Raw genomic sequence first — 13,062 nt, 5'->3', positions numbered from 1 at the left:
TGATGATCATAAACAGCAAAGAAAAGCAGGTGTGTGTGTGTGTGTGTGTGTGTGTGTGTGTGTGTGTGTGTGTGTGTGCGTGTGTGTGCGTGCGTGCGTGCGTGCGTGCGTGCGTGCGTGCGTGCGTGCGTGCGTGCGTGCGTGCGTGCGTGCGTGCGTGCGTGCGTGCGTGTGTGTTTGAGTGTGTTTGAGTGTGTTTGTGTGTACAGTGTGCATTTCAGTAACCAGCATCCTTTCTGTCCAGGACTTTGTTAACACAGTTGTTAACAAAGACCAGAGGGTGTGGCTGGGTTTGACTGACAGAGAGGAGGAAGGAGAGTGGAAATGGGTAGATGGAACGCCACTAACCACACCAACGTAAGACTTTACCTTCATTCTTCTATTCTTCATTTAAATTATCATTATAAACACATTTCACATACAGGGATTTCATCTTCACTAATTTTCTCTAAATGGTGTTAACCCATTAAGACCGGGAAAGCATCGGTCATTTTTAGATTTTAACCACTTTAACCATTATCTTATACTTTGGGCTATTCAAAAAAGCTCATAGCGCGGCACCAAGCTATGAGCTTGTAGATCTGCAATTTTTTGGAAAAATCATGAAACTTTTTGCAATCTTTGAATATATATATTTTTAAAGCAAACATTTGTAACAAAGATCTTTGCTTCTGGTTATTCTACAAATGTTGTGTTTTTTTACAAGATTATATGTATTTGGCCGCAGACCCCCATCTCAAAATATGTTGTTCCAGGGACCCCCCCAGAAGTAAAGATTTAAGTTAATATAACTGCTTTTATATATATATATATATATATATATATATATATATATATATATATATATATATATATATATATATAAAATGTACAGAATGTCACGATTTTTCAAAAATAGCTCATAGCGCGGTGCCGCGCTATGAATCTTATAACAAAATACCAACCAACCACACACAGTCACCAACACAATTATACATGTTTTCTATTTCACTATTCTGTTAATTTGCATTTAATATCTAGAATATAATTTGAGGTCATGGTTAAATATCATGTAAATGTGTTGGAATGAATTAAATGTTCCTACTCCAGGTACTGGTACCCTGATGAGCCTAATGACTCTGGAGATGAAGACTGTGTTTCCCTTTATGATGGAGGATGGAACGACATGCCATGTTCTGCCCAGACCTCTCTGATCTGTGAAAGAGTTATCTAGTGAAATGTTGGTACAACTACATGATGTCAAATATTTGGACAAATTGTAATTTGCCCCAGGTTCGATTCCAGGCTATCCCAGCATATGTGCCGATGATATGAAATTTGTCCCTGAGCAAGACTCTTAACCCCAATTGCTCACAGGTTCTCATTGGAAACAAGACCGCAAGGACTTTCAACGACCTGTTAAAAGGAATTATCCTTATCCTATACCAATTTGAAATATGATCTTTATTCAGAGACATGTGCAGGAGGGTACCTGACCTTTTGCCCCTGATGCCCAAAGTTCCCTTTAAATTGTTTTTGTATTATGGCCTGCCCAACACGTATGGCCCTTATCAAGTAGAACATTTGATAAATAATAATACATTTTCTATAATAATAATTATTTACATTATAAAATACATGAGGTGTCTGCCATCAGTCAGGTTTCAGTTTCAGTTTTTACCTCATGCAGTGATGTCATGTTCCTCCCACCGTTATTCATGGAGTTCTGAGTTTAATTGTGTGATTCACTTATACTTATTTTTTTGGTGCAGATTACACAAATTATATATTATGTGTTCATTTCATTTGTGAGCTTTTGTGAGCTTTATACAGAGATGGAATTGTCTCTGTAGATAATAGTTTTCCCCCTACTTCCAATTAATGTGATAATTAAGTTAACTGGCTCCTGGTTGTACAGTAGACTAACCTTTGAATATAAAATATTTCTGCTTTGTCTGCTTATACTTTTGTTTATTGTTAATATTGGTTGAATATGTTGCTAAATTTCTTTTTCAATAAAAAAGTTTCTTCCGTCACTATGTGTTCCCTTTTGTCTGTTCAGTCCTGTGACTCAAAATAGATTTAAAATTCAGATATAAATACCCAGTTTCACTGTCTGTCAATACGTGACATACAGTACATTAAGACACTCTGGATGAGAGCGTCAGGTGTTCAGGAGCTGTAACATTGATGCTGTTCTACATGTGGTCCAATGTGTGCTCTTCCACCAATCCACCCTGAGGTAGTGAGCACTTTGAACTGATCTGCCTTAACCCTAACATAACTGTTTTGTTTTTTTTTGCAAAATCCACATTGTATTTTATGGGTTTAATGGTCTACTTTACCTACTGCACAAACCACACTGTGGTGACAACACACACTCTGACTTCAGTGACCTGCTCACACACTGGGATCACAACCCTGAACACACACACACACTTGATCCTGCTTCTTCCGGGTTTCTTCTGTATGGTACCACAGCCAATCAACCTCAAATACATTTTAATAATAGACAATAGTCTGACTGTAACAGATCATTGTTAATCACTGCAGATGTATGGCCTTATTGTTAGATTTCTTCACATTCTCCTAAATAAATGAATAAACATAACAAGCAAAGTTGGTACAGTATGTTTCCTACAGTCTAAATAGACTCCATCTTTAATAATACATAACTATGACCATGAATGTTGTTTTATCTTAAGAACTATATTGATATAAAAGTATAATAATCGGTGAGGCATAATGGTAGAATGATACTCTAGCTCAGAGGTATTCAACCTTAAGTACGGGTGCCAACATTGACACAGGGGAGGGTGATCACTGAGTGTTTTTTTTCTTCTTTTTAAATCAAATATAAAACAAAGTTTAGTCAGTTAAATTAAGAAATAATACAAACTAGAAAAGGTGCTCCTCGGAGCACAGGTCTCCGCCAGGTCAGGTACGTTATTGTGGCCACCTGGTGGCGCTATAATAGCCCAATGTGAAAAGGGTGCTATTTCTTTCTGCTAGTGGTCGAGAGGGTGGAGGGTGTGTGATGGTGTGGGTGGAGGATGGGGTTGAGGAGGGGGAGGAGGTGTGAATGCACTGCCTCTGCTAAGAGGAAACAACAGGAGGAAGGAGGGGGAGGGGTGGATGATATGACAACTCATAATTTCATAAAATAAAGAGCACCCTTCTCTATTGTTCATTCTGTTGTGAAGAGGTGAACCATAACAATTACCTTCAAGATGAATTAAAGTCATAAAGGTAGAGATGGCTTTTCATTCTGAAAATATTGAGTTTTGGTTTGATATTCGATACCATGGGGTGTGTGTAAGTGGAACAGTCACACTAACTTTATCCACAATATCGTATAGATATAAAAATTGCCAAACGGGTGGGCAGTGGTTGCTTGGCTGGGTGGACAATATAGTAAATGTTCAGAGTCCTGCGAAAGATTTGTAGGCCTTGACTGAAGAAGAGTTGAAACGTCCAGAAATATATCATTCCTCAATGTATTGGATAAGAACAGAGTACAACAGGATTCCATGGACCCTGAGGTCCTACCGGCAGCCTGCCGGCCAGTACACACACTTCCTATTTTCAGTGGGCTTATACTGTACATAGCAGTGGTTCATACATGAAGGTGTGTATAACTCTAGATGTGGCCCCGAACCTCTAGTTTGTTGTTTATTACAATTAGAGCTTGTTGGGATTGATGAAAGTATGCCCTCCTCCACTTCTGCAATACCAGTTGTAGGCTATCTGTTGTATCCGTTGTCAGAGTATACTGTAGTGCAGTTCCCATTATCATAGTACTTGGAGGTAGAGCTCTTCACGGATCGCCCGATTCCGAAAATACCCGACAGGACCCGAGACCCGTACGGGTCTGGATCCGTGTTTTATCGTAATCACTCAGGCCGTGTGTAATACCCGAGTGGATCCGAGAAGACCTGTACTACTGTGTGTGACTGTGTGTGAGTGGCCGCGCTGCACTGATCAGGAGAGACACGCAATGAAGTGCTGTTTAAGTTTTAGGTTGTCCTAGGATCAGGTTAGTGCAGCAGCGACATGAATGGCTGTGTAACTTGTGTGATAATTATTTGTCTGTAAAGCCCACCATGGTTTGCCACCATTATACATTATGTGAGTTGCTTCCTCCCCCCTGATACCACTAGGCCACTTAGATCAACAGATCAGGAGCTCCTCAAGGTCCCATGCACCCGCCTGAAGTTACAAGCTGACTGTGCCTTTTCGGTCGCTGCTCCAAAATTATGGAACAGCCTACCTCTACTTCTCAGGTCTGCACCCTCCTTGGACATCTTTAAAAGCAGACTCAAAATGCACCTCTTCTCCCAGGCCTTTTAAATAAACCTCCTGCCTTGGAAAAATGGAAAAATGGACACTTGTTCATGTGCTCCCACATTTTTCTTTTCCTCAGCTATTTTTTGTTTTTTTTTTAGTTGTAAGTTCTGTATTTGATGCTTTTTTGTGTGTGTTTTAACCTTGATGTTTTGTGTACATTTTTCATGCTGTAGGCTACAGCACTTTGGTCAGCCTTTGGTTGTTTTTAAATGTGCTGCTTTATGAATAAAATTGACTTGATTTGATTGACTATACACCAGCTATGGTTAAATAGTCCTGCTGCCTTCCAGGTAGTCATTGGTTGAACAAAGGCTAAAGGGACCAACCCTATCAGATAAGGAATCTGCTGCCTTGCAGTAACACTGCAAGGCAGTGCACCTTGGTGAAAGGCTATATGGGACCAGCCCATAAAGTTATAAAATAACTAGAGTGGGTACCGGAATTCCCCGCCCATTAATTTCAATGAAATTGCTCACCCAGTGCAAACTCCCTGCTTCTTCCGGGTTTAGGTAATCTGGTTTGATGATGTCATGGGACCCATTCACATGCACAATAGGCTAGTAGTGTCCTTTATGCGTCTATGTCACAAACTACCTCTGTGCTCAAGGCCGTGAGTCAAGCTCATCAGTCGAGACCGTTTCCGTCTGTTCATGTAATGGACTTCAGCTGTGGTCAAGCTGCTCTACCAGAGTCGGTCGATAAGCGCCTCCCGATTCTGGGGGCTTGGACCAGCCCTGACAGCAAAGGATGACTGAAGGAGTTGTGCTCTCAGATTCACTATAGCAAACGACAAGATCAATGATGTCACAACTCAATAAAGAACTGGGAGCAGCAATGGCCGACAGGACCCAGTGGAAAGACTTGGCATCTGAATGAACTAATGTTGCTGGGGACCCTTTGTAACCCCCTCAAGGACCCCTGGGCGTCCCTGGACCCCACTTTGAAAACCACTGCTCTAGAATAGCCTGTGGGTAGCTTCACTGCTTTCTGAATTATGTGTCTTTCAAGCAGTTTAAGTTTTTGTTCAACATTAGCTGAGTAGCTTGACAGACCTACATCACTACATTTTCACTGGCACATCATAATAGTTTTGACCATGGATGTAGGTTTTACCTCAGCAATAAGGTGGGGCTGTGACTGTATGGTACCACAGCCAACCAACCCCAAATACATTTTAATAATAGACTATAGTCTGACTGTAACAGATCATTCTTAATGACTGCAGATGTATGGTTGTATTGAATAAATAACTGTTTGAATAAATAACAAGCAAAGTTGGTTCAGTATGGTCCCTACAGTCTAAAGAGACTCCATCTTTAATGATAAATAACTATGACCATGAATGTTGTTTTATCTTGAGAACTATATTGATTAAAACTCATAATCAGTGAGTTATAACAGCATAATGATACTAATAGCTGATGTTCGTGTGAGAATAAAAAACACATGCTCAGACCTGCAGTATAAGACAGACCACATCCTGTTGAAGATGACTCTTCTTATTTTTAAAGTTCCTCTGTTCATCTGTCCTTTTTCTTAGAAACAGAGAGAGAGAGAGAGAGAGAGAGAGAGAGAGAGGGGGGGGAGAGGGGGAGAGAAATAGAGAGCAACTGCTGGATCGTTTTATGCACGCTGTCAGTAGGCCAAGGAATGATATTTTACATTAATTTTTTAATCGGCTTCATGTTGGCACTATACCAGTCAGCTTATGCTTTGGCCTATAACTCTTGAAGCAAACTAGCTGGCTATAATATCGTCACTGTCCGGTGTTCCAATGGATGTAGTTATATGACCTCCACACACTTTAGCCACTTTAACTTTTTGCAAAAATAGCAGATCTACAGGTACAAGCTTACTGTACACCGTGTCGCATCGCGACACATTGTGAGCTTGTAGATTGGCTTTTTTGTATTTCTTTTTTACTTTTGTGTGTGTGTCAAAGTAGGGAATTATGCTTATGCTGTCCTAGGGCAGCAGCCTTTGTTCCAGAGATTGACTGTACATTGTGCCTCTTCGCAAATAACTTCCTCCTTGCCGTATTTATTTCTGTACATGAGCTGGTTCGGTCATAGAGTAAGATAATAAACCTCTCAAATGTCACTGTTTCTTGCAGAAACATGACCAAATTAGGTACACATGATCTTGAGATGTGACAATGAGTGTAGGCCACAAACTCTGGCAGAGATATGCGCTCTGAAAAGTGCCCCTTTCTAGAAGGACGTTATGATTTCATACAAAACTAGAAAAAGTGCTCCTCGGAGCACAGGTCTCCGCCAGGTCAGATACGTTATTGTGGCCTCCTGGTGGCGCTATAATAGGCCAATGTGAAAAGGGTGGCATTTCTTCTTAGGCCTTTCACTGCAATCGGACACTGCATGCATGATTTGAGGCATTTTGTTCCAAAAAGGTGTTTTGCTAAATTAGTCTTGCTGGTGGCGCTATAACAGGCCAATGTGAAAAGGGTGGCATTTCTTCCTCGGCCTAGTGGGAATGTGTATGTGAAAATTCACGGATTTTGTTCAAAACGGACCAATCCTGCAAACTTTGGAAGCCAACCTTAGCCAGTTGGTTGGTTTTAGACTTATAATGATAATCACTGATGATCATCATATCGAGGAAACAACTCTCATATAAGTTATGATACAGGACCCTCAGGTCAGCTGACTTGGGGCTCCTAGTTGTCCCACAGACTAAACTGAGGCTCAGGGGTGACACTTCACTGTCTCAGATCCAGTGGTTCAGCATCCTCCCTGTCAGATCTGCTCCCTTCACGGAATCCAACACTCTGTTTTATTGTCTCCGCCAGGCCGAAAGGCATGGCGAGAGAGTATGTTTTACCCTCCGTCCGTCCGTCCGTGTGTGTGTGTGTCCGTCCTGTCTGTGTGTTAGCAGCTAATCTCCGGCACCGTTGGCCCGGTCGCTCCGAAACTTTGCACACACACTCCCTGGATGTCAATTCAGAACCTCTGCCCCAATTATTTCACATGGGCCTGTTATAGCGCCACCAGGAGGCCGATTTGTGCAAAACCAATTTTTTTACATTACTCCTACAGATTTTATCCAAACGTCATGCAAATCGATACACAATATCTCTATAGTCATGTGATCAACACGAATCTGTCCGATTTCCCATATTCCATCCTCATTGCCTATAGATGGCTTCCAAAGTTTACAGGATTGGTCCGTTTTGAACAAAAAGCCGCAAACTATGCACGCAGCTTGCAATTTCCGTGAATTTTCACACGCACATTCCCACTAGACTGAGGAAAAAATGCCACCCTTTTCACATTGGCCTGTTATAGCGCCACCAGCAGGTCTAATTTATCTAAATGCCTCAAATCATGAATGCAGTGTCTGATTGCCGTGAAAGACCCTAGAATAAATGCCACCCTTTTCACATTGGCCTATTATAGCGCCACCAGGAGGCCAGAATAACGTACCTGACCTGGCGGAGACCTGTGCCGAGGAGCACTTTTTCTAGTTCACTATTGATTCCCACTGATGTGGCTGATATTTACCATTGTTTGTTTTTATTGCTTGTACGGTTTATTTACTTCTTACTGTGTTTATTGCTCATTGCTTATTTGTGTCTTTGAGATGAGTCTTATTGTATACATAGATGGTTTCTGTATTATGTTATTTAGCTATACCTCCTTTCCCGTATAGCACTTTGTTGACGACATCTGTTTTTTAAATGTTATTTTTATAAATAGTGCTTATTAAGAAATAATACAATAATACAAATAACAAAATACAAAAAAATATACATATGTGTTACACAGAACTTTATCACACTATGTGAGACTGAAAGTGGTCGAGAGGGTGGAGGGTGTGTGATGGTGTGTGGGTGGAGGATGGGGAGGAGGTGTGAATGCACTGCCTCTGCTAAGAGGAAACAACAGGAGGAAGGAGGGGGAGGGGGGTGGATGACATGACATGACTCATAATATCATAAAATAAAGACCACCCTTCTCTATTGTTCATTCTGTTGTGAAGAGGTGAACCATAACAAATACCTGCAAGATGAATTAAAGTCATAAAGGTAGAAATGGCTGTCGCTTTACATTCTGAACATATCCAAGAGGAAGATGATGATGATGATGATGATGATATAAACTATGCAAATGTTGAGACCAAGACCACCACAGCTCAGCAGAAACATCCACGGAAGATTAGATCTGGTAAGAGATGTTACTACAACTGCAAATCACAAAAAAAAAACTTTTTAACTGTTTAAACAAGAGGTTATATTTTAATTGATCTCACTCCCTCTTTATTCTTACTCTGTGCATGCGAGCGTGCGTGCGTGCGTGCGTGCGTGCGTGCGTGTGTGTGTGTGTGTGTGAGTGTATATTGTAACATATCTACTGTATTATTCAATTTGTACTTCAGTAAGTAGCTTTTCTGCTGGACTTGGTGGACATAATTGTTGGCAGAGGCCAGTATGTGTTTTTGTTTTTATTTGTAGATGTACATGAATAAATGTACTTAATATATATCAGTATTTTATTTTTACTAGCACAGATGTACATAGTAGGTAAATGTACATCAAATATATGCGTATACATCATGCCGGCTTGTGAACATTTTTGTGTTCAACTTCATTTTTGCCATGGACTGACAAAATGAGTGGTCAATAATATTAACAGAAACACATAGACCCTAAATGTAACCTTGTGTCTATGCCAATGTGCTACACATTTTAAAACAACATTTCTGCATTCATCTCAAGGCAACCTCACCTCTTGCATGCTTGTCATGCTCAGTCTCTTCTGGAACGTATCGCCCTTGTAGGCAATACAACAAACAAGGCTCTGACTCTGGAGGAGCAGGGACCCCTTAAAATGTATGTGGCGCAAGGCCCACCGGCATGTGGATATGCCCTGTCTGCATACCAATCCCTACACCAGCTATGGTTAAATAATAGTCCTGCTGCCTTCCAGGTAGTCCTTGGTTGAACAAAGGCTAAGGGATCAGCCCATAGAGTTATACAATAACTAGAGTGGGTACCGGAAATCCACACCCATTCATTTCAATGAAGGAATTGCTCACCAAGTGCATACTTTTTCCTGCTTCTTCCACTCTGGTTTATGGTGATGGGGGGGCCCATTCGCATGCCCATAGTGTCCATGGGGCCCTGTCACATGTGCAGTATATGCTAGTGTCCTTTTGGCATCTGCGCCACAAACTACCTCCGTGCGCAAGCTTGTGAGTCGAGGCAATTGGTTCAAAACCGTTTTCGCTCCTTCATGTAATGGGCCCCAGCTGTGGTCAAGCTGCTCTACCAGAGTCAACAATAGCTGAGTAGCTTGACAAACCAACTACATTTTAACTGGCACAGCATAAAATAGTTTTGACCATGGGTGTAGGTTTTACTTCAGCAATAAGGTGGGTGTGGGACTGTATGCAGTGGTGGGAAAAGTACTCAAATGTTTTACTTAAGTAAAAGTATCAATACTGCAATATAGAAGTACTCCGTTACAAGTAAAAGTCTGGAATTCAAATATTACTTGAGTAAAAGTACAAAAGTATTGGTAACAAAATTTACTTAAAGTACCAAAAGTAAAAGTAATAAAATGTTTGAAAATAGCAGATCTACAAGCTCACAACGCGACGCGTTGTGAGCTTGTAGATCGGCTATTTTCAAATAGCCTATGTATAAAATAGGGCCAAAGTGGTTAATGTATGTTTTATAATATCATAATTTATATCTGAAAAGTAACTAGTAACTAAAGTTTTCAAATAATTGCAGTGGAGTAAAAGTACAATATTTGCCTTGAGTTGAGTGGAGTAGAAGTAAAAGTATTGGAAATTGGAAATACTCAAGTAAATTACAAATATCTCAAAATTGTACTTAAGTACAGTACTTAAAGGGATACTTCACTTTCACATAAAATAAACATTAAAAATATATATTAAAAAAAAATGAAAGAAGTTATGGCAAAATAAAGGCCCCCTCACACATTAGTAGGACACTCTAATGCGTGAGGGGGCCATGAATTTTCCATTACTTTTTTCATTTATTTGTAATATATTTTTTAAATGTTTCCCCCCGCCGAAAGTGAAGTATCCCTTTAAGTAAATGTACTTAGTTACTTTCCACCACTGACTGTATGGTACCACAGCCAACCACAGACTGTAACAGATCATTGTTAATGACTGCAGATGTATGGCTTACATATTATTTGATTTCTTCAAATTCTCCTAAATAAATTAATAAACATAACAAGCAAAGTTGGTACGGTTTCGTAGAGTATGTTTTCCTACAGTCTAAAGAGACTTTTTAATAATAAATAACTATGACCATCAATATTGTTTTATCTTAAGAACTATATTGATACATAGAAGTATAATAATTGGTGAGTTATAACAGCATAATGATACTCTAGCTGATGTTCGTTTGAGAATAAAAAACACATGCTCAGACCTGCAGTATAAGACAGACCACATCCTGTTGAAGATGACTCTTAAAATTATTTTTAAAGTTCCTCTGTTCATCTGTCCTTTTTCTTAGAAACAGAGAGAGAGAGAGAGAGGGGGGGGGGGGAGAGAGGGGGAGAGAAAGAGACAGCAAATCTCACAAACTGCTGGATCGTTTTATGCACGCTGTCAGTAGGCCAAGGAAGTATTTTTTAATTGGCTTCAAGTTCCTCTGTTCGTCTGTCCTTTTTCTTCTTCTTCTTCTTCTTCTTCTTCTTCTTCTTCTTCTTCTTCTTCTTCTTCTTCTTCTTCTTCTTCTTCTTCTTCTTCTTCTTCTTCTTCTTCTTCTTCGAGAGAGAGAGAGAGAGAGAGAGAGAGAGAGAGAGAGAGAGAGAGAGAGAGAGAGAGTACTATGATATCTTATAGCATGACCTTGTGACCTTTAAAGGGATATTTCACTTTCAAATAAAATAAACATTACAAAAAAAAAAAGAAAAAAAAAAAGAAAGAAGTTATGGCAAAATCACGGCCCCCTCACATTAGTAGGACACTCTAATGCGTGAGGGGGCCGTGATTTTTCCATTACTTTTTTCATTTATTTTTAATATATTTTTTAAATGTTTATTTTATTTGAAAGTGGAGTATCCCTTTAAGTAAAGTGACACAACTTTTTAATGGTTATTAGCAATTATATCATAAGTGTAAGACAAGAAAACACCAATTTATATTTTCACAAATGGCACTTTAAATGTACAATTTAGTCATGTCAAAAAAATAAAATAAAAAAGAAAGACCTACACAATCACACCACAGTTGTCTGGGGTATTTTCTGTCTGACATTTCTGACATTAAACATCAAACAATACGATTCAGTAAGTCAAACTAAGAGCATGAAATTGTATATATGAGAATATAATTAATTAATTAATTAAATACCATTTAGTTGACATTGCAGTCAGTGGCAGACTCAGGCTATCTGAGGGGCAGGGGGACCAAAAAAGGACACCAGCACAGGCAGCACAGTGAGCACACAGAAAAAGCCACCAGTAATGGTTTATTTGTTTATATTATTGATTATAATTATGATGACAAATGAATGGCTGACAAACATAGGTGACAAACATAGCTGGACTCAGCACTGACAGCCACTGCATAGACAAAAGCACTGGACTGGAGCAATACTTTGCTATACATCATCATAACAACCATCCTTACTACTAATTGACCTGGACACCCATGGAGTGGATAGTAAGTGTCCACCACGGTAAAATGGCAGATGCATGCTCCATATAACTCCACACTTTTGCACAAAATATTACTGAATATTCTGTCTACAACACCAGCTGCTTCCCATACCGTTACTGTACTTGCACAATGTACCATTAATATGAAACGCATTATGACCCAATAGTTATGTAAATCACTTCCGCAGGTAGTGCAACGTCAAAATCGTCACAACTTTTTGGACAACAGATCTACAAGCTAACAACGCCTCGCTCGTCGACGTTTTGTTGCCTTGTAGATCTGTTATTTGTTCACACCACGTTGCCAGTAGCCGCTCCCCGTTATACCCTACAGTCTATGGGGCAGAAACCGTATCTCAGCAACACTGAAAGCGCTAGCTCTCATTGGTCGTGTCATGAGTAACTGAGCCAATGAGCTGAGGGCTCTTTCCAGACACCCAGAATGGCATACTCGCACAGCTCACTGACTCGCTGACAGTCACACACAGCAACGAGATGGGGGAGTCAGTGAGAGCAGGACAGCAGAATCACCGTCATTTCTCAAATAAATCGCCTGTCAATTCGTATTGATTCCCCGACCTCAAAATACGGACGATTTCTTACTTTTCAGTGTGATATGTGTGCTCTTGGCTCCTTGTGGCTTTGTTTTTATCAGAGTGCGAGAGCGCAGCTGAGAGTGCAGCTGCTGCGCACACCAGTGAAAGTGCAGCACCAGTGAAAGTGCACGCTCGCCCCAAAACACAGTCGCCCCAGGGCAAATCCGGCAGTATTCACCTGGTATTCCTAAACGTAACCTTTGTAAACTATGCCTAAACCTAACCTTATTCCTAAACATAACCTCAGTAAAACGGTGCCAAAACCTATAACCTTATTCCTTAACTTAACCTCAGTGCAACTATGGCTAACCTATAAGAACTGCTGGTCTGCGAAAACAATGGGGGCGAGTGTGTTTTGGGGGCGAGTATTCCGGTTACCAATACAACCCTTTTGTACAACTACAAAAAAGGTCTAACTAATGAATAGACACCACCTTTTTAAATTAAACATTCCAAAAGGTGACTGCATATAGCGG

The 13,062-nt window shown here is 40.2% G+C and overlaps 1 protein-coding gene across 2 annotated transcripts in view; it reads left to right on the top strand.

Annotated features, from left to right (window-relative positions):
* Positions 1-8,300: 8,300 nt before the first annotated feature.
* LOC308098999 (C-type lectin domain family 17, member A-like) overlaps positions 8,301-13,062 on the top strand; it is a 38,815-nt gene continuing 34,053 nt past the window's right edge. For both annotated transcript variants that reach the window (XR_013934344.1, XM_080447494.1), the window contains exon 1: positions 8,301-8,507. Coding sequence is in view for 1 of the 2 variants with exons in the window: in XM_080447494.1 (XP_080303620.1) it covers positions 8,375-8,507 (133 nt within the window). In the remaining variant the exon portion in view is untranslated. The remainder of the gene's footprint in view (positions 8,508-13,062) is intronic.

This window comes from Gymnoscopelus braueri (assembly GCF_963280865.1).
Source record: "Gymnoscopelus braueri genome assembly, chromosome: 2".
In the NCBI taxonomy this organism is placed as follows: Eukaryota; Metazoa; Chordata; class Actinopteri; order Myctophiformes; family Myctophidae; genus Gymnoscopelus; species Gymnoscopelus braueri.
The sequence above is the reverse complement of the archived record's forward strand: the minus strand, read 5'-3'. Positions and strand labels throughout refer to the sequence as shown.